The 26,318-nt window shown below is 49.0% G+C and overlaps 1 protein-coding gene across 1 annotated transcript; it reads right to left on the bottom strand.

The window, feature by feature from the left end:
• Positions 1 to 1,636: 1,636 nt before the first annotated feature.
• On the bottom strand, positions 1,637 to 25,747 carry LOC135985460 (sodium- and chloride-dependent GABA transporter 1-like). The gene is made up of 14 exons (XM_065628810.1): positions 25,507 to 25,747; positions 20,158 to 20,289; positions 19,345 to 19,445; positions 16,658 to 16,767; positions 16,143 to 16,275; positions 14,858 to 14,992; positions 13,448 to 13,551; positions 13,009 to 13,133; positions 12,067 to 12,179; positions 5,999 to 6,130; positions 5,165 to 5,267; positions 4,644 to 4,744; positions 3,673 to 3,840; positions 1,637 to 1,741 (listed from the first exon to the last, which is right to left on the bottom strand). The coding sequence occupies exons 1-14, from the start codon at positions 25,745 to 25,747 to the stop codon at positions 1,637 to 1,639; spliced, it is 1,803 nt and encodes a 600-aa protein (XP_065484882.1).
• Between the last annotated feature and the right edge of the window lie 571 nt (positions 25,748 to 26,318).

Genomic DNA, 26,318 nt, shown 5'->3' with positions numbered 1-26,318 from the left:
GGGCATGGGCAGCACAGGACTGACCTGCATCATGTCACAGCTCCACAGCATGAGTGGGATGTACCTTTCCTCAGACATTCATTTATGAATTCGTGGACTCTGAGCTGAGCCGGGGAGTGCGAGCCGACGGGAAGACAGGCCAGCAGACCTGGCGATGCTGTCAGGTGCCAAGAGAGGGGACAGACTAATTTGCACTGAGCCATGCTGTGTGTGCACACGTACAATGGGTGCTCATCAAATGCTCTGAGTACATGGGTATCTCTGCGTGGGGTCATTGGGAGGCTGTCACAAACGGGAGCATCACTGTCACACCTACACATGGTGCTATGATGAGCTACCTCCTTTCTCAAGGCTTTATAAACCAGAAATACACCGCTGCTTTAGGACTGCTCTGAAATACTTCCCAGCCTTCTCCAAGGTGTTATACACTCCTCCAGCATCATCTACAACAGCTCATGGCCTCCATGCTGTGTGTGCTTGGAGCTGGGATGTGCCGGTGCCAGCGGCTAGCTGTACAGACACTTCCCAAGGGAAGTCAACACTGGTTCATGGAGGTGGGTTTAAGCATAGTGGCTATGTCCTACCAGCTGCCCCAGCAGCTGCTGCCTCCCACTGGCTGGGATTTAAGTGTTGCCACTTCCCAAAAAAGATAAAAGCTAAACCACCCATGGGCACTATGCTGCATCATATTGCCTCCCACCCAGGGATGCAGCCAGGGAGGGTATTTGTCAGGAACTGCCCTGTTCCAGCTGTGGGGAAGATTTCTACCGTGCTGGAAAGTCTCCCCATCACTTAGCACACCTCTGCACAAAGCTGATTGCAGCAGAACATGGTCAGTGTAGGAGACTGGGACAGCCTCTAGCAAAGAGCCCTCCACTTACTCTCTCAACTGCATTTTAGGGTCAGGGGAAGGCTACTGCACACAGCTGCAGAGGGCAGGATGCTCCAGAAGAAAAAGGCTGCCTGGTCTGCCAAGCTCTGGCTCACAGTGCCAGCCCCGATGGATGCGGTGAAGTTGGCTGGAGACTGCAGAGGGCTGAAACACGGCACCTGTGAGCAGCCCACACTGTCCTAATGCACTTCTCCAGTTTCAGGGTCATGTCCTACAGCTACCAGCACGCTGGAATCCTCACTGGATGCCCTCTTTCTGTCACATGCCCTCCAGTTATGCATTTGCTGGTTCTGGTTTATGGTAGATCAATCCACAACCATCTGGGATTTGAACCTGGTGACATCCGGCTCTCTGGGGTGACAGCACAGCTGTGTGCATCTCTGTGGAGGTGCATGTGAAAAGGCAAGAAGAACAGAGAAGTGGTCAGCAGTCTAAGCTCTCTAGAAACATCACCTCTTGTCAGGAGGAGGAAGACCTGGGCACTGTCCTCTCATCTCTGAGAGTTTGAACCAGGATGTTGCGTGCTGAAGATGGTCAGCACACAATGTCATGGTCGCAGCTCAGGCAGAGCCTTGGGAAGCTGTGCTGGGAGGAAGAGACATGAGAGGGTTCCTCCATCAGGTCCTCTCTTCAACAAGCAAAAGCCACTGCAGAGCTGGGGACAGTGAGCCGTGCTGGAGGAGCTCAAGGGACAATGTGGCATGAGCAGCTACGGGGCAGGGTGAGGAGGTCCAGGCTCTCCTCCTAGACGGCAGCATCTGAACCCCTCCCGTTCAAGGATGTCTTCGGCTGGAGGCCATTGTTCTGAGTGTGCACCTCTGGCTTGGGCTGTGTCATCTGCTGCAAACGCTGCCCAGGAAAGAAGGGAAAGAGGGAGTCAGCTGCGGGACCAGGGGCAACAGCAGTGGCACAGCTGGTGCACGGCAGTGGCTAAGGGTTGGGACCCCTTGTCCCAAGCCTCAGAGATGGCCCTAGTTATAGGGCAAGGGGATGGTGCATGCAGCAGGAGTTACTCCTCCGGCACCATTCAGCAATCTACTGCAAGCCCCTCCAAGTCACTTTTGCTTTGGTGCTGCACACAGCACAGCAGCTCCTCCTTTTATCTGAAATACAGGGATCACCCTTGAAACACGGGCAAACTGTTACCAGGCAATACCAGCTGCAAGTAGGAACGAGGGCTGCAATGTCACAGGCTTCAGAGCAGACCCATTTTCCCAGTTTCTGACATTTTTCAACTAGGATTTATTATGAAGCATTACTAACTAGCTACAGCATGTTGGCAAGGTTATGGTCTGTGCTGCTGATGCAGATCAGACCAGTTCACCTGCATAAACTTTTGCACTGGCAGTGATTCTTGTCACTCTGAGCAGATCAAATGAAAACTGCAGAGCCAAGTAAAATGAAGCAAGAACCCAGGAAGATATGGAGGGGCAAGTCGTTACTGGAGGCGTGTGTACTGAGCATCAGGAGTGATGAAGAAGAATGAATCACTTTTGCCTGTCAGGGAGGGACTGAGGCTGTAACTTGCAGAAGAGAAGGCAGAGGAGGATTGAGCCTGACCTGAATAGACATCACTAAGTCAGGAAAAAGCTCTTTCCAGCAAAGGGAAACCAGCTCCTACTCTCTCATACCACTGAAGTGGGCTGTTGCTAGGTGAAGTCCCTGAAATGTTCTCTGAGCTGCTTCTGCCATTCATGGTCTTTTTTTTTTTCCCCCCCTCACATTCATGCTCAGTAGGATCAAAATGACTTGTAATCTTTCCTGTCTGTCAAAACCATTTTATTCAGCATTGACATCTAATTTCCCTCCAGCTTCAGCTCTATTACAAACTAATCCAGGATCTGTGCACATAAGAGGCCAAAAATTCTCGCTGTCCATCTGATACCAATGCACACACGCACACGGGAGCCTGCTTTTTTCCTGCTGCCATCTCCTGCTCACTCCTGGGCCTGCGCACCATGGGGAGAAGGTCTGGGTCTCCTGATGTGTGTGGGTGCTGTCAGAGGGACAGCGGGACAAGGAGGGTGCACACCAGCCACTCACGCTACTGACTGGCATGGTGGCTGGCACGAGATGCTGAGGGGATGGGTGGAAACATGCTCGTGAGCTGCCCTCAGATGCCAGGATGTGCTTTCACCGTTCCTAGTGGAATCAGGGTTGAGACTAAGCAGGGGGTTGAACCATTGTCTGTATTTGCAGTTTTTCCTTTTCCCCCTTTTCCAGCTCATATTATGAGAGGATAAGGAGGCCTCGAAACATCTGAGGAAGGACATACTATTGGAATTGCCGCTGGCCTTCAACCCAAAATCACCAAAGTGATAAGAAGTGCCAGGTAACCATGCTCATAGCCAAGAACTGCCAGGAACTGGGATTTCTCTGGGTTAAGAAACCTCAAGGGTTTCTTCCCAATCTCTTCCAGGGCTCCAGTCTCCTGTATCAAAGAGATATCCAGTGGAAGAGGGCTCCTTTTTTGTGATGGTGACAACACAAAGTTCAATGAGGGACAGGGGACTGGCCTAAGGAGAGACTACCTGAAGGTCTCTCATGTGCTGCCTGACAGTACTCCCAGACATTTAGACATGTTGGTGCTCAGTTTTGCTGGTAACTCCTCTCCAGTGAGCCCTCCTGGAGGAGAGGGTGGGCAGAGGTTCCGCAGCACCAACCTGAAGCACTCCGATAGCTGTGTCAGAGCAGAGTCTGCTTGGTTGTCCTTAGACTTAGATCAGTGAGGGGCTCAGTCTAAGCAGGGGTCAGAATAAGAGTGGTGAAGCTGTTCATACCTGCCGGAGAGTCCCTGTTGAGGTGAAGAAACAGTACAGCATGTATCCTGGAATCAGAACCATGGAGGACAGAGCCATAAGCCAACCAATGCCTTGTCCCCATGCGGGATAGACATATTTTCCCAGTGTCAGAGGTGTCATTTCCACCACGCTGAAAAAGAACACGCCCTGGGAAAAGAGAACCAGCCATTGCAGGTGAAGCTGTGCAAAATCAGAGTTCATCCATTCTTTCCTTCACTATCCTCTTAGCTCCCAACACTCTTACAGCAAACCAACAGCCTTGCAGAAAACCAACAGCTCCTTAAAACTAGTTAAATGCTCTCAGCCCACCAACTGGTAATTTCATATAACTTCTTACTATCCTGTGTGAAAAGATGGAACTGGAATGCCCCTGATTGCCTTCTTCACTAGATTACTCAGAGAAGCCGTGCCCCCACACCAGCTCCTAAGCAAGCTGGCAGCATCCTCATAGCTGGCCTCAGGAGCCTTCATCATCCTACCATTGGCCTTCTCACACCATTCCCTGTACTACTCCTGCTGGAAGCACAAGAACCAGCAAAGTCAAAATCACTCTGCAGTCAGTAATACTGCATTTGCTGATAGCTTTTGCTCTGACAAGCCTATCAAGGGCCGAGGCTGGAGACGGAGCAGCTGAGAGCCTTCACCAGGATCAATAACAGCTTTTTAAAAGACTAAATTATTTGCTTATCTTCTGGCATCTCAGAAACAAGAATGAAGAACTGATGGCCTCATTTAGATTGAAAACAATCATCTAGAACTTTTCTTACAGGTGATTTGTAGCAGGCAGAGTGACAGAAGCTCCTGTATTGCTTTACCCATCTCAAGTCCACCTAGGACCACCTTGCACCACACCTCTACTGGATCAAGAACATAATGTTTCCCCTACAGCCCATCCAAACTAAGAGGCCCTTCTGTATCCACTCCTGCAGATAGGATGTCCCAGGTCTTACCAGGCAGACAAGAGGAGTGAAGAAAGCCCAGCAGATCTTCCACCAGATGCAAGGTTTGTAGCCAATCATTTCTTCGATGTTCCTGTAAAACCTATTCACACCTACAAGAAGAAAGGAGCGTTGAAAAAATATCCCACCTTGGCACCGTGGTCATCACCTCTTCTCATGACACAGCACAGACCAGCCACCATGAGGGGGTGACAATGCTGTGGCATGACAAGCACTATCTGGAGGGGATGGGCTATGGGGACACAAAAGCAAATTTGTGCTAGCGGCATCCATGTTCCCGGTGTCCTCTTGAAGGGCCAGAGGGCAGGACCCTAGGCATATGCCAGTTTGTGCAGACAACTTTGTGGTGGCCTGAAGAAGTGAGATGACAACCTTTTGCTCCTGATTTCCTGGAGTTATGAGCCCGAGCTATTTTCAGTTGCAAAGTTCTCATTCACTTCACTGTGGGAGGCTTCTGAAATAACTTTCTGTGCCCATGGAGAAAACAAAGGAACAAGGTATTTTGCGCTTACCATAACACCAAGAAATTGAGATGGTCTCAAAGAAGACAAGAAATAGAAGGCACATGCCACTGGCTGAGTAGTAATCAAACAGCTTGAAGACATAAATGCCACCCTGAGGAGACAAAACCAGAGTCAAAGAATTTAGTTATAGATTATGGTCAACAATATCAGTTGGCTGCTTGGATTGTTACTATCTGTATCTGCTGGTTTTAATGCTGATTTCCTCGGACATTGGAGCTGGTGATGCAACTTTTCCACTGGAATTTGGTTCCCAGCAGCAAAACTGATGTGCTCTTGCAGACAATTAGCCAGCCTGTTCAGGTATGGCCGAGAGTGAGGAGAAAAGCAGAGATCCACTAGGATTTCTTACTCTGTTTTAGATGGAGTCGCTTAATTTAGTCTGCTGTGCCCCTGCCAGGAGTTTTGCTGCTTTGCCTCCTCATCAACCTACACTGCTCCCCAAAAGCCTCCAGACCACTGAGACCTAATCTCCACACATGTGAACCTTAGCTTCAGCCCCAGAGATGCAGGTCCCCAACAGATTGGTCTTTATATTATCTCAACCCTTGCACCAAGTGTTTCTTCAGCCTGGGCTGTGTTGGCTTGAGCCCTTATTGCAAATAGCAAAAAAACCCCAAGCCAGACTGACAACAGGATGGTGTTAAAAATATGGAGGCACTCTAAATCACCTGAGACGTAGCAGTGATGAGCAAGACTATTTACCCAGCATTAGGATGGCTCCTAGGGATGCTGTCACTTCTCCAAAGCTCTCAGTGCTGCTGTTCTCTACCAAAGTGACTAGAAAGGTGCCATGAACGGAGGTACCAGCATGGCTATCTGTACCTGGGTGATGTTGGAGAATCCAATGAGATAAGAGATGAAGCAGACTACTGCGATGAAGACCTTCTTCCTGGCTCTCAGGAGATGAGGATACTCATCCATCAAGGCTGTAATAAACCCTTCCACGGTGCAGAACTATGGAAAAAGTTATACATCAAGGACATATATGTAAGTATTTTAGCCTGACATCACCCCCACCTACATTTAACTCCAATGTTGAGAACCTCATTGCTTTAAGTGGTCTGTGCAGACACTACAAAAGAAGGAGGCACCTCTGAACAAAGCTGGCCTGAACCATCTTCTGGAAATGCCTCTCTCCCTCCACTGAATATCGAGGGAGCTAAAAGCACCGGGGTTAAATACCTAAAATTAGCTGAGATAAAACTCTGCCTTTTGCGTCCCATGGAAAGCCTCCTCTTTCTTCCCCCGAACTCTCTAGGGCCACCCCGCCACTGCCCCACTCCCCGATGCTGTCAGGCGCTCTGTCACAGCCGTGTGTCTGTCTGCTGCGGGGACACGTGCAGGACCTTGCTTGCTCTTCCTTTCCCATGTGTGGTCCTCTCAGCCTATTGCAACAGCACTTGTGCTGTTCAGTGATCTAAAACACTCATTAAGGAGCTGCCTCGCCCACTGTCCCTGTCACATGCATGTGTGTAACAACAGCATCTCTGATTATGCAGTCTTCGACTTTATTTCAGTTTTTCAAGCACACTACATTATGTATACGTAGCACATTAGAAGCCCATCCTCACAGCACATGGTCTTTCTAGAGCTGAAAACACCCGCTGGCTTGTGCAGTGCTATACCAGGCACAGTGTATTAACGCCGTCTGCACCATAAAACATTAAGAAATCCCCATGGGTGTTACTTTCAGATCAGTTTTCCTACTAGTTCTGCCCTATGGCATGAGGACAGTTTGACTGTATATATGTGAAGTGCATCCCTTCCTCCTATTTCTTGTTAAATTGTGAAATTCGCTTTTATGTCTCACTCCCAGAAACCACTGGTAACATACAGCTCTCAGAGAGCACATCATGCCTCTAGCAAAAATACTGGGAAGTTTATGAGGGCAGCAAGCTCCTAGTTTCCCTGCTCACCCTCAGTAGATGTAAAAAGTCAGTACAATGAAAATGAAAGAGGTTTCATTGCTCTTGGTTGTCAGGGACCGCCCTGTCTTTGGGGAGCGCTCTACAAAGTGCTGGTGGTTTTAGATTCAGCATTGAATACGGAGACAGAAAAAAAAAATATATCATCGGTGGAGGTAGAGGTACACAGACTAAAATGAGCTATACAGCACTGGAAAGATGTATGGAAGAAAAGTGGGGAGTCTGGACCATGCCTATAGCTGAGCAGGGACAGCAGAAGAGCTGGCACACTGCAGGCTGCTGGGGCTGGCTTCCACCGGGGCATGGAGCAAGTCAACAGGATATGTTATAGGATAGGACAAGGAGTGACAGTTTTAAACTAAAGGAGGGGAGATTCAGGCTAGACATGAGGAAGAAATTCTTTACAGTGAGGGTGGTGATACACTGACACAGACGTGGTAGATGCTCCATCCCTGGAGACATTCAAGGCCAGGCTGGACGGGGCCCTGAGCAACCTGATCTAGTTGAAGATGTCCCTGCTCATGGCAGGGGGTTGGACTAGATGACCTTTGAAGGTCCTTTCCAACCCAAACTATTATATGATTCTGTTTCTGCCCAGGGTTTCACATCTGCATGGTACGGAAAGCCGGTATTCCCAGAGCGTCAAAGCTCAACAGCTTCAACTCCGATTTTTAATGAGCTAAGCCTTTTATGTTTGACACAAGAGCTATAAAAGCATCTTTTGCCACTCAGGCATGGGTTAAGCTGCCTCATTGACAAAGCTCATTGACAAAGAGCTCTTCACCCCATCCCACTTGGCTCATTGTTAAACAAACAAGGAACAAAAACCCAAACCTACACCGTTGAAAGTTATTCCTTTCATGTGGATGCATGGCCAGGCACTGCCAGAGCCATGGGCAGGGTTGAGCAGTCTGGCACAGGGCAAGGCAAAGAGGGATAAGAGTTTGGAGTGGTCCAGGGGTGACTGGGGGCAGAGGGTAGATGTGACAGGTGTCCAGCAGAGAAGAAGTGAAGAAAAAGACACCTCAGATAATGAAAGGGAGTAAAACCAACAGCCCTTTGGTGCAGGAAGAGGGACTGAAGTCAAGGAAAGCACAGAAGGAGAGACAGTGAGATGGGTGATGGGGAACAGGGCTACAAAATGAGCTGAAATCTCTTTGCCTCCTATCAAAATTAAGCTGGTGCATAATGGATGAAGTGGAGAATCAAATGGTGGTGCTCTGCTTTTTCTAGCCATAAAACAGGCAATGGCTTTCACACCATTTACTGAAAATTGCCTTATGTCAGCCTCAGGCTTAAGAGGTGATGCAGCCTGCAGGACGCTCACCTTTCCCACCCTGGGGACTGTGGCTCCTTGGCTGGCCTGGGGTCTGAATTTCCCAGCCCCTATACCCAACCTCAGACACTTGCAAAGGACGAGTAAGCAGCTGAGTGAAAGCATGCTGCTTGCAGGGGTGATGAGAATCTGGTCATTGTCATGTCTCCTGGTCTCGCCCTTGCCCTGTGTGAGCACTTGTGCATGAGGGTAGATACACACACACTCATACACCCTCCACAACACACCCCAACGCCATCGCCCCCCTCCCCCATGCATTCACACTTCAGTCTGCTCTCCAAAAAGTTCCAATTTTCTCACCAGCCATCTCCAGCCACAATTTTTAGCACATATTCTGTTCTTCCTCATGCCTCACCCCGTGATATTGTTTCTCTCCTAAAGATTTTATTTCCATTCGCATTTTCTCTTTTGCTCTTTTTCCCCTTCAGGGGCTTAATCATCACACAAGCTGCCGGGTCTGATAATCTGGGCTTGGTAGTCAACCTCAGTCTGAACGAAAGCCTGTCTGCCACCCTCTCCCAGTGTCAGGGGCTTGCTGTCCTTGACCATGCAGAGCACCCTGACCGGGGCCCATGGGGGGTTCAACCACAGCTGCCAGATGTGCAGCAGAGAGCCGCAAGAGTGGGTCTCACTGCTTGCAGCTGGAATTCCTCATGAATAACCTGTGAGAGGCAGCCTCACATGGGACAGACGCAGGCTTGCAGTCACAAGGCTTGCTAGCTTCCCTGGGGAGAAAACGCCTGACCTGGAAACGGGTAGGTTAAAAGAAAGCATTAGCATATTATGCAAGAGGGTCTAGACGCAAGAGAGCTAAAGCCCCAGTGGATCAGAGGCAGAGTGAACATTCAGGCACACGAGCAGCAAGTGGGGGCACAGGAGGGAGGCGTGTGTCTATCAATATAGGTCACTCATCCCGTTCAAGTAACTGCAGACAAGACGAGCACCCTGGCAGAAAGAGGCAGATGGAGCTGTGCTGCATCCACGCAAGGCTCGCTGCCGAAGCTGATGGACACGGGTGGACCCACTCCCACCATCCTGAAGGGATTTGGGATTGTTCACTACATTGCAGAGGCAGATCTCAGCCCTACCTTCCTTCGCCAGCTGAGCTTCCAAGCATCTCGGCTGTGCCTACAACTCTGTGCCCGGCTGGTGACAAGGGGCCAGTGACAAGTGGCAGCCCCAGCCCAACAGCCCTGAGGCTGTAGGGTGCAGGAAATACCCCTATGGCCCTGCCGTGGCTCCTGGACTGGGCTGCTGACCCAAAGGGAAAATGGCTGCTCCCTGTCTGCAAACACCACAAATAATATTTATCAGCACACAGCAAAACCACCTTTTTTAAAAACCTTACCTGGACACTTCAAAATGTATGTGCAATTGCAGCCATTATTGCAGCCTGTGCTATTTGTTTTATACACATAAGCTGCCATGCTGTTAATGGTGTGTTCGAATCAGAGCTCCAGCATGCAGACAGAAAGCTTCTTTGCATGTGTTTATCTGTGCTTTTTTAAAAGCTTGTTTTCCTGCTGATGCTTCGTTCCCTCTCCCTTCCTCCTCCTCCTCCAGGCAATGATAGCCCCCCACGGACTGCCCGCCCTCCGAGACTAGCTGTCAGAAGGGACTTGGAGAATTTCAAGAAGTGTTTTAGTAGCAAATGCAGGAAATAAATTCTACACAGTGCTTAAAGGGCTTATTGTCATGTCTTGAGCTATTTACCAGTGCTGAGTGAACAATCCATGGAGAGTAATTTTCTTTTCTGTAAATGTGGCCTCTTTTGGAACATTTAGTCAATATTTGAAATTATTTGCCAAACAATGTCTGTGGTAATGCAGACATGAGCTCTATGATGTGTTTATAGGAATGTGTCACAATTGAAAACCAGATTTGGTTGATTAGATTTTCCTGGAAACCATGTGTGACATTTCAAGAACAGGTCTGATTTTGATTATGAACTCGACCTGGGTTTATGAATGCTGCTTGTAATCCAAGAGAGCATCCATTTTGTACCGGTGGTTTGCACTGCAAGTAAAGAGCACACAGGCACAGGGGAGGATGTGACAGACCAAGCACAGGCTTTTGAAGGAACCTTTGATTTTGATGCACTCAAAAGGGAGGCACGCTGCAATTAACTGCTTCACCTGGTAGCAACTTTTATGCTGAACTATCAGAAAAAAAAGTAGCATCATTTGTAAAAATACAGAGAATGATTTTTTTTTTTTTTTTTTGTGGGGGCTCTGAGGGGGAAGGGTAGAGAACATTTGCTACATCCAGCTGCTTCCCCTCAAATATCTTATATGATTTATCTGATGGCAAAGCAGTCAGGGTACTCAGGCACCATCCTTTCCCAAGGCATGGGTCCTTCCTTCTGCCAGGAGCTACCCCTGCCCACCTATGAACCAGGCCAGTGTGCTTCAGCTCTGCTCAGGGCCACTTTTGTTATCAGCAACAGTGCTGAAACACTGCATCAAACCACCATCCCCACAACATGGCAGAGCCCAAATTCAAACACAGCTTCACTGCTTCCCCCGGTGCAACCTGTTGATACTGCGTCACAGCGCTGTGGTCTGGTTGGAGACTGGTACCTGGTGCAGAGATGCTCCTCCCAGCTCCTGAGAGTAGAGAAGATGGAGGCTTTCTACCCTAGCCTACAAAAGTAAACCCAAGGAATGACATTTTCTTGATAGTGCCTCGCAGTAAGGTTGGTTAAGGTGTTCTGTGACACAGTAAAAAAATTCAAAGCATCCAATCTGAGCTTCTTACAAAAAAACAAGAGAGCTGTGATGACCACAAACTATTATCATGCAGACACAAAATGAAACAGTTAATACTGATTTCCCAAATTTCAAGTACCTATTTTGGGAGTAAAAAAAAAAAAATCACATCTTACAAGAATAAAGCAGTTATTACTTGAAAGAAATATTTTTCCTTTCTCCCTTGTCCCAAAGTATTTTGACAGGGATAGCTTCCCACTAGGTCTACTTAGAGCCTGTGAGCTCAGCTACCAGGGTCACCTGGCGAGATGGGGACATGCTGTGCCCACGCAGCAGCACCAGCACTGCACTGGAGCCAGAAATTGATCTGGACAGAGAAAAGCCTTCCAGAGACCCTCTTACAGAGAAGTGGTAATCATCTTGTAAAGCTGACTGGTTCTGAAGGGCTGCTGGAAGTGGGCCATTACTCTTATTTTAACTGGCAGCAGGACTAGGATTGGTTTGCTGGGTAGTGATTAGATACCATCACACTTGCAGTGTATGACAAGGGAAAGGGTTGTCAGGCATTGGAACAGGCTGCCCAGGAAAGTGGTGGAGTCACCATCTCCGAAGGTGTTTAAAAGCTGTGTAGATGGGGTTCTTAGTGACATGGTTAAGTGCCAGTGTTAGGTTAATGGTTGGACTCAATGGTCTTGAAGGTCTCTTCCAACCAAAATGATTCTATGATTTTATATGCCCACCTTAGGGAAGAGCGCAGAGGCAATGGCCACACAAGGGACTTTGTTTCATGCAGCTGCATCTCACCGTTAAGAGTAAGACAAGACCCTGTTCAGCTCTGGCCCAAGGTGCAGAAGGGGACACCACCATTGTATCAGAAGATAACTTCATGTTTTACCCCACTTTGTCCCTGGGTCATCTCACCTGACTATCCAGACCCAACATCATCAGCATGGAGAAGAAGAGGATCGACCAGAGTGGGGACAAGGGCAGCTGTGTGACAACCTGCGGGTAGGCGAGGAAAGCCAGTCCGGGGCCTGCGGTAATGAAAAGAGGGATGCACCCATGTTTATAAAGTGTTTGATGGGAAGTCTGAGCTAAGGGCAACAGCTGAACAGAGAGACAATGATCACAGTCAAGAATTGCAGGTATTTAATATTGGAGCTAGAAAAACACGAGCCTTCACCCATGACGCACCAACCCAGTGGAGCGCATAGGGGTAGGATGAGGAGGCAGGAATGACTGGAAAAACTCTTTGCCTTTTCTCTTCCTGCAAGCAAGGAAGTCATCAAATTACTGCTACCGAATGGAGCTGGGGCACTTTGCTAGAAAAATAAACTTATATTCAGAGCTGGTTATAACTTTCCTGATATCTTTTTTTTTCCATCACAAAAATCTGTTTCTTGAGATAAAAGCATTCTCTGGGAGAACAGCAATTTCAAAATGTGTCTTTGTACAAAAAGACATGGTTCCATCTTAGTTAAAAAATTATTCTGAGATTACAATTTCAAAATTTTGCCTTGAAAAGGGACTCCAAATTTTGATGACATCTACTGAAAACATAGGCAGTATCTGTTCTCAGTAGGAAGGTTTCAGAAAGCAAATGGCTGGAATATTTCACTGCAGCAAAAGCACATAAAACTTCAGCACTAAAAGGTGAACATTAAAAGCAGGTGGAGATGCCACTTGCAGCCAAAGTGTGATGAACATCAGCCACAGGTACCTGAGTCCCATCTCGGTGGGAGAGTGTGCAAGAAGGGTTTCATACTTAGGTCATGGGTCAGGAAAGGCCTGGGAGCAACCCATCCCTGCTGTCAAATTGCCCTCAAAGGTTGCTGTTTCATTTGAACCTGGGTTTCTGCTTACCTGAGGAGGCCAGCTCCGAGATCGACTTCTTCGTGATGTGCGACATGAAGCCAACAATAGAGAAAATGACAAATCCGGCAAATATGCTTGTGGTGGAGTTTATACAGCAGACAATAATGGAGTCTCTGGAAGGGAGAAAGAAAGAGAGAAAAGAAACCACCTGCAGGTCCCTACCAAGAGGCTGGGAGTGAAGGGTGGAGTAAACAAAAGACCAACCCCTGCTGAGTACAACTCCTGCGCCTTGGAGAGGTAGCACAGGTGATGTGTTAAGCGTCCTGCAGGTGAGGGAGCCCCGCTACAATGATTGCAGTGTGCCCCTGGGCTGCATGTTGCCAGTGAGGGTACATTGGAGGCCAGACACCCCAGACTCACCATGACCCCCTCCCTCACCCGTGAGCACTCCCCGCCATGCAGGAGACTGGCAAAAGAACCAACAGACCTGTAGACGTTGTTGTGGAAAGTGTTGTAGCTCCCCAGAGCAATCAAGGACCCCAGCCCCAGGCCGTAAGAGAAGAAGATCTGTGTGGCTGCGTCCATCCAGACCTGCGGAGAAGGAGCCAGGAGAGCAGTGCAGTGGGAGGGACTCTGGGCTGCAGTCACACCAGCAGCACCTCAGTGCAGGGCTGGTGAGAGGGCTGGCTGCAGACCATGGGGCTATGGGCTTGGCCGTACAGCCCACTGGGGTGGTCAGGACCCAAGGGCATCCTGTCACTAGAGCCACAGGCACCTGCAATAGTGGCTGCTGACCCAAGATACAAGGAAATGTTTGGGCCGGCACCTGGAAATGCCGCAGGAGCCAACTCGAAACCTGTAGCTGTGTCATTGCCAACTGGGCTGAATATGTCTGAAGAACAGACCTCTTCCCATGCCTTTCTGGACACCTCTCTCCAGGGTGAGGTAGGGCTCAGAGATGTGGCGCAAGTGCAGCAGAGAAGCTCCACGTCCCACGCTCACCCGCTCCATTCCTCTTCCACTAGCGTGTCTTTGATTATCCAGCATGGATTTTCTTATGCAAACAACTGCAGAGGAGGGCTTGCAAAGCTGGTCCTAGTGCCTTAAGGGCTTAAAGCCTATAAGGCGTATTAAAGGGGGGTAGACTATTTGTTTCTTAATTATACAGTATTTAAACAACTCTTCTGGTCTTGAGAGACCTGTTTGCAGCCTTAGAGCCACTGCAGCTGGCAGTACAGTACTAGTTGCAGTGAGTGTCCTGAAAGAGGGATCATTGGGACCCCTCAGGAAATGTGGGTGTCCAGTTGTCTCCACCTACATGTGAATGGTAACTCTGGAGACACAGAAGCATCTCTGCTGCAAAAGTCAGAGCCTGCGATGCCTGAAAAACTTTGTGAGCCTCTTTGCTCCTCCTGGATCCCCTCTGTGTTTCCACAAAACAAAGCAACATTGCTTGACACTCCTCATTGTTTAAGCACTTCCAAAAATTGCTGCCATATGTACTGTTGTGGTTGTGCGGGTTCAGAGCTCTCCATGCTGGTGCTATCACATCATCCTTTCTTCGGGACCACCAGATCAAGGCCAGATGACCAGCCCTGGGATAGTCAGTGAAATGAGGTGTTCCCAACCTGGAGAGGAGGTTCCTTCACTGACGTAATTTCTGGTCCCCTCCTGCCTTATGGATAGCACTGCTTGAGTACAACAGAGCTGCTGCATGGATTTCCACCCAAGAAGGACCTGCCCTTCAGCTTTGTCTCAGCCTGTGAGGATCATGACTGCTTGGACGGGGAACTATTCCAGTTTATTTTTAACAATTAAAATACTCAAGGGAAGTGCACAAGGAAGAGTAATGTGGAAACAACTGGGAGATAAGAGCTTTCTTCACTAGGCTACGAACCTCAGAGTCTGAGAGCTTTCTGAAGTCAGGCGTGAGGTAGAAGAGGATCCCCTCCTTGGCTCCCGGCAGCGTGACTCCCCGGAAGAAGAGGATGAACAGCATGAAGTAGGGGTAGGTGGCCGAGAAATACACCACCTGAGAAAGACACCACAGGAGAGAAGCCAGCAGCCCACCAGTGCCCAGGAGGTTTCCTGCTCCCAGTGGTATTAGGTCTGGTGTGTGTCCCTGTCGGGGGGGTCAGGCTCCTCACGCACTGTCACTTCTGCCAGCATTTCCATTTTCTCTTTCCCGTTCCCATGCTAGTAATGTTTCTGGCTGTTTGAGGTTTCCCACTGGCAATGACATGCAAGGATGCACTAATCACAAAAGTAGCAGGCTGAAGTCTGGATGAATTGCCCAAAGACATGGGAATTGCACAGGGATAAATTTCGTCCACAGACATAATCCCTTTAAGTCATCACATCCTTATTTTGCAGAGCTAAAGCTGGTGTTTCTCTAGTCCAATGCATCAAGTAACATGAGTTGCCTTGGCTTCACCACTTTCTTTTCAGCATGCTTTCAGGGACTTACCTGTCATCCCTCATCATGGGGCCCATACCAGCAATCACTGGAGCTTTGCTGCAGCTACATAACTAAAACATGTTTGAGAACCACCAGGGAAGTTAACAGCTTAGGTGACCTGTGCCTGAAGTGCTTCTTTTCGATCTCTCCTCTAGATTATTCCTTTCATAATATTGTCCCACTACACCATGCTGTGCTCTAAATAACACATCTCAGTATCTCAGCATCGCTGTTTCACTAAACTAAGCAATTACCTTTCCGCTGTGCTAGCCTGAAATGCTACACAGTGAATAACAACGTGTTTCTGATCTGAAGGTCTCCCACCAATACCTAAAGGGCAGCAAGAAAATTTTCAAAGGAGGTGGTGATTTTTTTTTTCCACCAGCAGCATTTTAAGAGACTGTGATTATCAAAAGGGGGAGCCCAGAAGAGGCCTCTCTTCCCAGGTCCTTCAGAGAGACTGAGGGCTCAGATCCATGACTTTACAGGCAAGAGTTATTCTCTATGCTTAGAATGAAAATTACCATAAACACGGTAGAAATTTTTATAACCATGAAAGGTAAATGTCAGAAATTTAATAGCATCCACTGCAATTCTGCCTTGAAACATCGTAACCTTAGTTATAGGCACTTGAATAAAATTAAGCCTGGAGGACATTTCAACAGCCGAGACCTGAGCGTGGCAATGAGAGGCAGCACCGAAACACCCAGTCCTTGCACCATACCTTGCCTGTCCACTCCACACCCTTCCAGATGGAGAAGTAGACCAGTAACCAGGCCAGGGCCAGCATGCCAGCCAGGGGCCAGCGGACAGTGCCAGGCTCTCCCAGGCCCCCGGACATCTGGTGCATGTTCCTCCTAGGAGTGGGAGAGGTTGTGTTAAGGGGAAATCCGAGTCTTAGGGGCAGAGGGACTGGAAATCCCAGAGGCGGTTGGAGGGTGAAGGACCAGGTGCCAACAAGCACAAGAGCCTGCAAAACCCTAAAGGGACCTGAGGCTCACCATGATTTGATAAAGGAAGGAGAAGAGAGGTGGAGAGGCTGTTATGCCCTCCATCCATCTGACCTGCGGCTGCACAGGTCACCCCATGCCCCTGCCCATGCCATGTTCCTGCCCACCCCAGCTCTGATCCCCTCTTGCCAAGGCTGTCCAAGGAAAGGTGCCGGTGGGCATGGCCACAGCCCCAGCGAGCAGCCACGGTGAGGGGGAGAAACCTGGTGTAGGCAGGCTGTGGACATACTCCCAGAACTCGGTGACGGCGCTGGTGAGGTTGGTGGTGTCATCCAGGGAGTAGTTGGAGAAGCAGCGGTCGGTGTTCCAGGCGTTCCCGCAGCTCTGCCATGGCAGGTCCTGTGCCAGCACAAGGACAGCAGGGTTATCATTAATGTGCCCTCTCTGATGGGCAGTGGTGAGCAAAATTTATCTTCTTTTAAACTGAAACCCACCCCCCCTTTTTTTTTTTTTTTTTGCAAAGAGGATGGGTGGCTCCTCTGGATGGGCAGGAACCTTGCAGCCGAAAGCATGAAACAATTTTCCAACATAACGATAAACTGGGACACGTATTTTCCAGGAAACAATATCACTATGTGATTAGGGCAATACCGTAGCTGTAATAAAATGTTAGCAATTCCCCAGATAGAAAGCCATTTCCAATTAGCTGTTGGTAATTAATAGCTACTAATTAAAATAGCTACCGGGGGATATTGTGTTTATAATTGTTACAGCTTTTGGCTAGCTTCACTCAACAAGTGGTTGGAATTTACTCCATGAAGAATAAACTCTGATTTGTTTCTTATCTCTCATTAATACCAGGCTTCGATGCTTGAAAAGCAATGTGGCATTGAGAATGGGGGTTAGCGATTTGTTGTTATGAATAAACTATTGTAACATAATCGCAGGAGTAAATTTAAAGCATAGTAGTTATTTCATACTGTCCTCTGACCTCTAATATGCAGCACAAATGGATTCCTGGGATACGTTTACACCATGGGTCGCAATGCGGCGGGGGCACACCACTACAGATTTAACGCAATCAGCTCCATCTCTGCAAGTGATGAAACAGCAGCATCAGGGGCTGTGCAAGCATGCCCGGCAACTTGCCTGTGCCATTTAGTGCCATGGCCAAGGTGGCCCAGCGAGAGCAGCTCAGAGACACCTCCACGTGCAGCAGCTTCATTTCCCAAGTGCAGTGCACATAGAGGGATGCAGAACGGCTATTCCGGGTTATTTTCTTCTGCAGATAAGACCTCAGGCTCAAGCTCAACAAAGCTTTACGAAGATGTTTGCATCTATTCCTATTCATCCAGGAACACAGAGCCCTTTAGAAATATTATCTGTGTTTGGGTGCTTTGTGGCATCAGTGCATTTAAGTGCAGCCTTCACCCTCCATCTAAATCAGCTCACTCCAGTAGATGATCCTTCCTAAGGTGCACGCTGGCTTGGCAGAAGAAGAGCTATGGAGAGGCAGGTGAGGGCACCTCAGTGGCCACCCAGGCTGTTTGCACCCACACAGTGATTCCATTGTGGACTTGCTAATTGCACTGAAACAAATGCAATGGCTCAAGTGGCGCTGCACAGCAGCCCTTCAGCCGAGTGGTTTGCACATCATAGATGCTGCACAACTCTTATAAGGAGGGTCAGGCAGGAGCACAGTTTGTTGCTGCTCAATTTCCTCTGAATTTCAGAGGACAGAAACTCCAGAAGACAAGTTGAGTTCCTGTTCAGGTTCAAAATACTCCTAGTCAAATTTAGGGGGAACAGGCATCAGCCTAGCTTTTTGATTTGCACTTTGACTCCTTTGGGGAATCTGGAAGTCTCTCTGGTAAAAGAAAAGGCCTTAAGCCAAATACCTGGAGCTGCTGGTGTAGATACAAGCACTGTCACCAGTCAAGTCTATAACACCTGAATGTACCAAAGCCTCATCCTAAGACTCATCCTGCCCAGGCTGTAACTGGGATAAGATCCTTTGGAGCAGACTTTTGTTCATCTGGGAATCCCCTGGGAGTGCATCTAATCATCCACATCTAACAGTTTTGTTCTGGACCCAGGAACCTACAGCCGGTATTGGTGGTAGAAGCATAGCTGGGAATGCCAAACAGAATATTGTAGCAAAATTCTTGGTAGATACTTGGAATTTTTGATGAAGCAAAAAGTGAAACTGGATGTACAATGTTCATAACAGAATTTCAGGGTTAAATCTAAATAAAAAAAGATCTTATTTGAACCACAGAGTTGATGTCTTTAAGGCTGTGTGTTGCTCAGAGAGTTAAGGGAGCTCTTCACAGCTGCTAGGCTGAAATAAATCATTCAGCTACTAAGAAGTTAATGTGGGATGGGATTCTCACCTTGTATGGTAGAAGACCCTGCTATGGAAGAGAAATCCACTATAAACCACAAGGCCAAAATACATGCTAAGGCACAGTCACAAGCAGGTGACTAAGTGCTTTCTGAATCATTTTTCCAGCAGAAAAAAATCCCTGGGATTTCATTTATCAAGAGAAGCGTAAATGAGGACTAATGAAGGCCAGGACTAAGTCCTGGGTAATAAGAACAAGTTGTGACAAAACCAGCTGTGGAAACGTGCATCTCTTGGATTCACACAGCTCTAGAAATATGGCAGAGACACAAGGGTGGCTTTTAAAGACTGATGTAATTGGCAAGAGTTCACAGAGAGGGGATGGGACCATCCCCTCCAGAGAACCACCCTCTCCAGAGGACAAGCATCAGTGCCCATCAGCACTGCATGACTGCCGCCAGGGCTGATGAACCTCTTTGTGAAGGGTTCAGCAGGGTTATGGCAAAGGTTCTTTGCACCAGCTGTGGGCAATTACTGCATGTTTTGTGGCATAAACAACTCATCCCCATAAAGCAGGGAGTGAGCACCCAGAACACAGCTGATGCCATGCTGTAGACATGTCTGTGACTCACCGCGGTGAAGGAGTTGAAGAGATAGTAGAGAGCCCAGGCGATGATGACAATGTAGTAGATGTTCAACCAGAAGGAGAGAACCACAGCTGCCAGCCCCACTCCTGCGAATGAAGGCAGAGAGCAGCATCAATCCAACTGCACTCATGGACATCACAGCAGGTTTTGTGGCGGAGCCAGAAAAAGCAAACCAGCTCATCAACGCAGCAGCAGATACAGCTATGCTGAACTGGTCAGCAAGGGAGGCTTATTCCCTCACGTCTCTCAGCCATCCTTTTCCACTGGGTGAGCAGTGCTGCCTTTCAGTATGCTACAGGTACTTTAGGGACAGAGCTCCACAAAAACAGGATCTGGTCACTTCCCCAGCAGAATTGCTCTTTCCCACATCCAAGGCATTTCTAAACCACCACTGTTTTCCAGAATGCAGTTACTGCAGACACATTAACATGTTCACATCCTCTGTCTACAGCTTTCCCATGCAGTTAAAGTAAGCCTACGTAGGGAGGCTTGAGGCAGGTCTTCTGCAACCAGAGCCACTCCATCACAGTCCCTGCTGCTCATAAAGTGCCTTGTCACCACACAAGACTGCTTGAACACTGTTACTAGTGGTACTAGTGACTGCAGACATCAGGGTCAAGGACAACTTGATAGAAGGGGGAAAAAACTCCCCTCACCCACCACCTCATCCCTGTCCCCAGGGATTTGCTGATTTGCTTCCCAAAGAATTAAAAGGTGTTGTGGTGTTTGTTTTGGTTTGGTTTGGGTTTTTTTCTGTGCTTATGTGCCATCATCTTCACAAACTTAACAGTACAGTACCTTTAAACATGGGTGCTAATTTCCAGACTCCTAGTCCACCAACAGAGGTATACTGGCCCAGAGCAGTTTCCAGCAGGAAGAGAGGAATCCCAGCAAACACCAGTGTCAAGAAATAGGGGATGAGGAAGGCCCCTGAAAGAAGGAGGAATGTTATCAGATGGCTCCTCCTTTTACCAAGAAGCAAATGCCTCCAGATGCTGTTTCTTGCTTCACAGCACCTGGGTGATGAGGAGCAGACTTGCTCGGAGGCAACAGTTTGCAACTGGATTTGGTGTGTTCAGTAGGTCTCCCATTGAGATCGCCACTGACTTCCCCTTATCTGCTCCCGTCACTATGGATATATATGTATCATATATACATATCTACGGGCATCACTAGCTATGGGCTGCCAGTCTCAGTTCTTAAATATTTAGGCAATGCTAAGCCAAATCTGACAATGAACCCAAAAGCACAGACATGGATGTTTGTAACTTGTTCTTGTTGCTGTTTTCTGTCTTACCTGCAGCAGCTCCCAGTTATTCACTTCGAGGGAAAAGGGCACAGGAATATCTGGAATTGGCCACTACTTACTTTGTTTATAGCAATTTCAGTCTTTTAAGGAAACTCTGGCTAAGACTGTATTTGCTCTTGTAACAGCCCTGTACACCTCCCCACTCTTCCCCTAGGTTTCACCCTTAAAATTCTGAGTGAAAATATTATTCTTCTCCATGGACCATATGGAAATCATGTCATCACCAGAAATGAGGTAGTGCAGCTGTTCACTAGAGATGTTACTTGCACCTCGCTATTAGAAGAGCACATAGATTAGAAGAGTCTCGTCATGTGATTTGAAGGCTGTACATGTTCAGGTCATCCTGACTTCTAGGACTTGGGGCAAAGTTCCTTTTCCTGACTCCTCATGCACACTCCATCATTCCTGAGGAGAGCAAGCTCTTGCAGAAGATGATGGCTGGGTAGAGAGAGGTGACACTGAATTTGCTCAGAAGCCACTGGCCATGTCCAGGAGGGTGCTGGTTTCTGCGCCAGGCAGAGGTCTGAGCAGTCAGTCTGAGTCGTCTTCTCCAGATATTGGTGGAAAAGCAAGCACGGCGCCAGCAAGCAAAGCCACTCTGGAGACGTGCAGCCCAGCTTGCGCCTGGCAGAGCTGGGCTGCAGCAGCTGCTCTCCAAGGGCAGGGAAGCAGCAAGGCACAGCCAGGGATGCTGGCTCAGGGGCACCCAGCTGGGCACTCCGCCCTGCCAAGCAGGGAGCTGAGCCCAGCTGGGAGAGACAGGCGCCAGCACCCAGGGTGGGTGTCCATTGGAGGCAGCATGCAAGAAGAGCTGGCAGCAGGTGACAGGGAGAAAACATGCTGTGGGCCAGCAGCTTGATGACCATCAGCCTGAATCACAAGTTGGCATGGGAAAGCAGGCTCTTGGCTTCACCAGCAGCCTGGTGTGGAGGAGCCAACAGCTTTGAGCATTGCTGCAGGAGGAGCGCTGCCTGCTTGGTGTCCTCCTCTGTGCTCTTGCTGGCCACTGCAGCCTGCAAGGCTGGGAGAGGTCAAGCCCCACAAGGCTTGTTCAGCCTGGAGAAGAGAAGGCTCTAGGGAGACCTTATTGCAGCCTTTCAGTACTCAAAAGGGGCCTGTAAGAAAGATGGAGACAGACTTCTTAGCAGGACCTGTTGCAATGGAACAACGGGTAACGGTTTTAAACTAAAAGAGGGGAGATTCAGGCCAGACATGAGGAAGAAACTTTTTACAATGAGGGTGGTGAAACACTGGCCCAGGTTGCCCAGAGAGGTGGTAGATGCCCCATCCCTGGAGACATTCAAGGCCGAGCTGGACCGGGCTCTGATCTAGTTGAAGACGTCCCTGCTCATGGCTTGGGGTTGGACTGGATGACCTCTGAAGATCCCTTCCAACCCAAACTATTCTATCATTCTATGAGGAACCCTGCGGGAAGCCAGGGTATACTCCAGGGGTATGGATGCTGCCTCACTCCCATTGTGCCTCATTGTAGAGTTTGAAGACTGAGCTTACTAGCAGTCACAGTGCCTGGTTTGCTTCTGTGCAAGCAGCTAATGAAGTGTGGCCACAGCCCCCATGATCCTGCATTTTTCATTTACAGCAGGCCAGGAAGGTTTGTAGGTGAAAGACTTTATCAGATTATTGAGAAAAACAAAAACATAAAAACTTTTGGACCCAGGTCATTTATCCTGGCTTAACAAAAATCCTCTAAAATAGGGGGAAATCTTCAAACCAGACCACAGCCTTGAACTGAGGGCTGTTGTCAGTGACACTGTCACTCTGGAGGGTCAGTGCCGCGAGCAGGCACAGATAACATCCCCAGGTGCTGTACAGCCCGAGGGGAAATCAGTTCTGAAATCTGTACCTAGAATTTGCATGCCTGTGCCGAAATCCTTGGCACAGAGGGAAAAGGATGATCTTTAATCTCTGGCCCTGGATGGACTGCTGAAAAGTCTGGTTCTGTTCCTGACCTGCTACAAATGATTGTGTGTGACCTTGGGAGAGTCTAAACTTGTCTCCAAAGTCCATGGGTAAAAGGGGTGATGGTGTTGGTCCTGCCCTGCCTGCTCAGGGCACCAACTCTTAGAGGCAGGGAAGGATCACACCGTGTCTGGCACTCACTGTGCAGCCCCAAATCTGCCTGCAGTCTCCAGCTCCTAATGCCATACAGAAAGGAATAATAATTCATCCTTAAAATGGTGAACACTGCCCACGAATCAAAAGTTGAGCATTACAAGCTGTTACATGTCGTTGCTTGGATTCTCGATGTGTAAATGAGAAATGCATGATGCTTATTTACAGAAACGTTCTTCTCTCAAGTTATTCAAGCTCAGGATCTCACAGACAATTTTTAGCACCTACTGAGCTGTGTTTAGAGCCAATTTAGAGTCCGGTAGAATCCTGTCGACATCAGAAGGACTGCATGAGGTTAGAAATCGGTGTAGAGGCTGGAGTGTTAGTCATAGCCAGGCACATTCAGTTGTGTGCAGAGCCAGCGGGGAGCCCAAGCATCACTTTGGATAAAGCCCGCTACCCACAGCCAATGGGCTTTGCGCTGGGCTGCTGTACCCTGGCTGGATATCTCCTAATCATGTGCCCGATTACAATGCTGAGCAAATCAGCCGTGAGCTGATACGATGTGACAGCGGTAAGTGAGATGACAATATTTCCATTCAGTTCAATTTGCCTGTGCGTAATGGAAGCAGCCCACACGACCCTGCTCTGAGCAGCACACATGCGGGACGCTAAAATTAGAGTCCCTCCCACAGTCTGCTTTGCTCCAGAGGCACCTCCATCAGGCCAGAGCCAAGACGGTGCCCACTCGATTCGCGAATCAGATGCCGTGCGACCCTTCCTCGCCGCTCCGCATCGGCTCCCGGTGACGCTTTCGTGCGTCAGTTCTCCTGCCCGTCTCCAGCGGCAGCAGCCTCCACTTGCTGCTCATTATTGCCGGCTGCGGGAGCAGCCAGGCTGGGTAGGAGTGAGAGGGACGAGCGGTGCAGGCTGCCACGAGCGGCATGAACGGGCAGGAGAGGCAGCGGATCTGAGAGGGGGCAGGCACCTCTTCCTGCTTTTCGTCTGTCCGGTGTTTTTGCTCGCAGACAGCAGGTCCCCCTGCGTGCCTGCAGCTGCCGAGGCAGAGATTGCCCCGTGTGCCATTGCTCTTGCTAATAATAGCACTCCACACCTACACAGCACCCTCCGTCCGAGGATCTCAGCTGACTTTGTAAACAGGACTGACTTTAGCTTCAAAACACCCCTCATCTAATTATCAATGTCGTCATCCCCACCTTTATGTGTGAGGACACAGAGCCACAGGCAGCATGGATCTGGTGTTTTTGCAATGGTGCAGCAATCGCAGGGCAGAGATCGGGCTAAAAAACTGTGCTGGGATGTAGCCACAGGGCTAATGTTGTACGAGGAGGGCTATCGCAGTCAAGTGCCAGAGTGTGGCTAGATAAAAATGTCAGGTGCACACCATGGCTCTAGAGATGGTGGCACAGGCTCCCCTAGGTAGACCGGGCTGATTCCCCTAAACCTCACCCAGTGCAACTACGCGCTTGTGCCTCCGCACAAAACAACATACTGAACTAGAAATCCTTTTGTCAAAATCGATAACTGTCCAGTCTCCCCTGGGACTTGCTCCACATGCTTCAGAGAAAGGGCCAAGGTCCCCCTAAATGCCATGGAGCAAATGGACAGACAGCTGCAGGGAGCTGGACCCCTCTCCTCTTTCCCAGGGTGGGACGAGAAGAGCATCCTACACCATCTACGGCATGGACAGCAGAAGTAGGCTGATAATATGGGAAGTCATGAGAGCCAAAGACAAAGTGGGTTTTGAAAATGGAATTCAAAGTAAAAGGAAAAGAAAAAAGATGTGGAGGAGGAGCGCAAGAACAGACCCTCAGAGCAGCATGAATGAAAGTGGCACTGGGGACAGGGACTCTGGGCAGTGAAGAGCTAAGAGGGAAGCAAAGAGCAACATGGGAAGACTAGCGAGTGATACTAAAATTATATATACAGCCTTAAAGGTGAGGCAAAGTGGTTTGGACTTGTGTGGGAAGTCTGAGAAATGGTTCAAGGAGGTGAGCGTCTCTTCAAGGGGGGAGGGAAGGTTATTTTCATAACAAGTACAAACAATGGGGGAGCTGTGCATGAGGGGGGGAAAGAAAAAATGTCTGCTCTACTAATGCCAAAGCAGCCCATACTCCCCTCCACAAAAACATCTCCCTGCCAAGGCTGAAGAAATAGCACCATTAGAGGGGAGCTGAGGCACAAGGGTATATTTTCTGACTTGATCCAAGACATGCAGAAAGTCTGTAGATGAGCAGGGAGCTGATCTCCCAGATCAGCCCAGCACTGCCTGCCTTTCTCTAGCATTGCAATGGCTTCGCAAGGTCTCAGCCGAGGACTGGTGAGGAAACGATGTAGTGGCACAATAATAAAAAGAATTTAAAAAGCTGTCTGCAAAGGAGGGCACTACTACCAGCTGCATCACAGTTACTGTAAATTCTTCACCCGCTGCCACCTCCTCTCATGCCCTCTGTTTTCCAAACATTAGGATGGAGATGATAACTGTGACCCTTCTCACAGCACTGTAGTAAAGCTCATTTCCTTCCATAGGTGATGACACTTTTGCATGCCTATGTACATGGACATACATATGGATTCTTGTATATATGTCTACACAGCTCTGTTATGGTCCATGCAAAGCTTCTAATCAGAAGTCCTCAGACATGTGACTCAAACTCAGATTGTCCAGACCCAGACCAAACCAAAGCCAGCTCAGGGGACAAGGCTGTTCAGGGATGACCACAGGTGTTGTATGTTTCTCTCACCTCCTCCATTCTTGCCACAGAGATACGGGAAGCGCCAGACGTTGCCCAGCCCGATAGCATAGCCCACGCAGGACAGCAAGAAGTCAAATCTGCCTTTCCAGGAGCCTCTGTCTGGGATCTCCTTCTTCTTCTTCTTGGTGCTCACAGCCTCTGGGGCGATGGTCTCTGTCTCCTCCAAGGCTGCCTGCTTCACCTCAGAGGGGGAGCTCAGCTCCACGGAGGTGGTGTCCATTTTACCCATTGTGGCTCAGTTGTATGGCTGCTCTTGCTCAGAGGCTGGAGAAGTGAGAAGGGCAGCTTCCACACTGGCTGAGCTTGGATGAAATGGGAAGCGCTGGGCAAAGCTCCTGATGAGAAAGTAGAGAAAAGAAGGTATTCTGTGTTAGCGTAGTGAGCTGAGGGCAGGGTCTTGCTGGCTCTGAGGTGGACTCACTAGATAGACTGGTGCACCTCAGGGCAGCCTATCCATGCCTCTCTGCTTTCCCCAGGGAGAAAAAGGAGGATAATTTTGCCTTGCTCCACAGCTGCCCTTCTGAGGAGCTGTGGTCATATAGACTGCTAACAACAGGCTCAGACCTGGTTATTACCAGCACATAGCAAACCCATCAGCTCTCATCTCTTCTTCATCCCAACACCTGCTCTGCAAGAAAAATCTCCAGGACAAGGTTGCATGCAGGGAAGCCATGGCCTGTGGGTGACCCACCACAGAGCAGTCCAGGCAGAGAAATATATCTAGCATGTCTGAGCGATGGTGGAGGAGAGCATGATAGAGGTGCCACATGCTCCATGTCTGGGGCCCAAAACTGAGTGCA

The sequence above is a fragment of the Caloenas nicobarica genome, chromosome 1 (assembly GCF_036013445.1).
Source record: "Caloenas nicobarica isolate bCalNic1 chromosome 1, bCalNic1.hap1, whole genome shotgun sequence".
NCBI classification, from domain to species: Eukaryota; Metazoa; Chordata; class Aves; order Columbiformes; family Columbidae; genus Caloenas; species Caloenas nicobarica.
Note: the sequence above shows the minus strand (reverse complement) of the source record. Positions and strands in the feature narration are given on the sequence as shown.

What these genes read in the sequence shown, in the direction of transcription:
- LOC135985460 (XM_065628810.1), bottom strand. Translation starts at nt 25,747, where the DNA reads ATGGGTAAAATGGACACCACCTCCGTGGAGCTGAGCTCCCCCTCTGAG. An exon ending in ATTAGCACCCATGTTTAAAG is followed by an intron (nt 19,446 to 20,157) that starts GTACTGTACTGT and finishes CTTCATTCGCAG; the next exon opens with GAGTGGGGCTGGCAGCTGTG. An exon ending in CAACAGGGACTCTCCGGCAG is followed by an intron (nt 1,742 to 3,672) that starts GTATGAACAGCT and finishes TTTCCTGGGCAG; the next exon opens with CGTTTGCAGCAGATGACACA.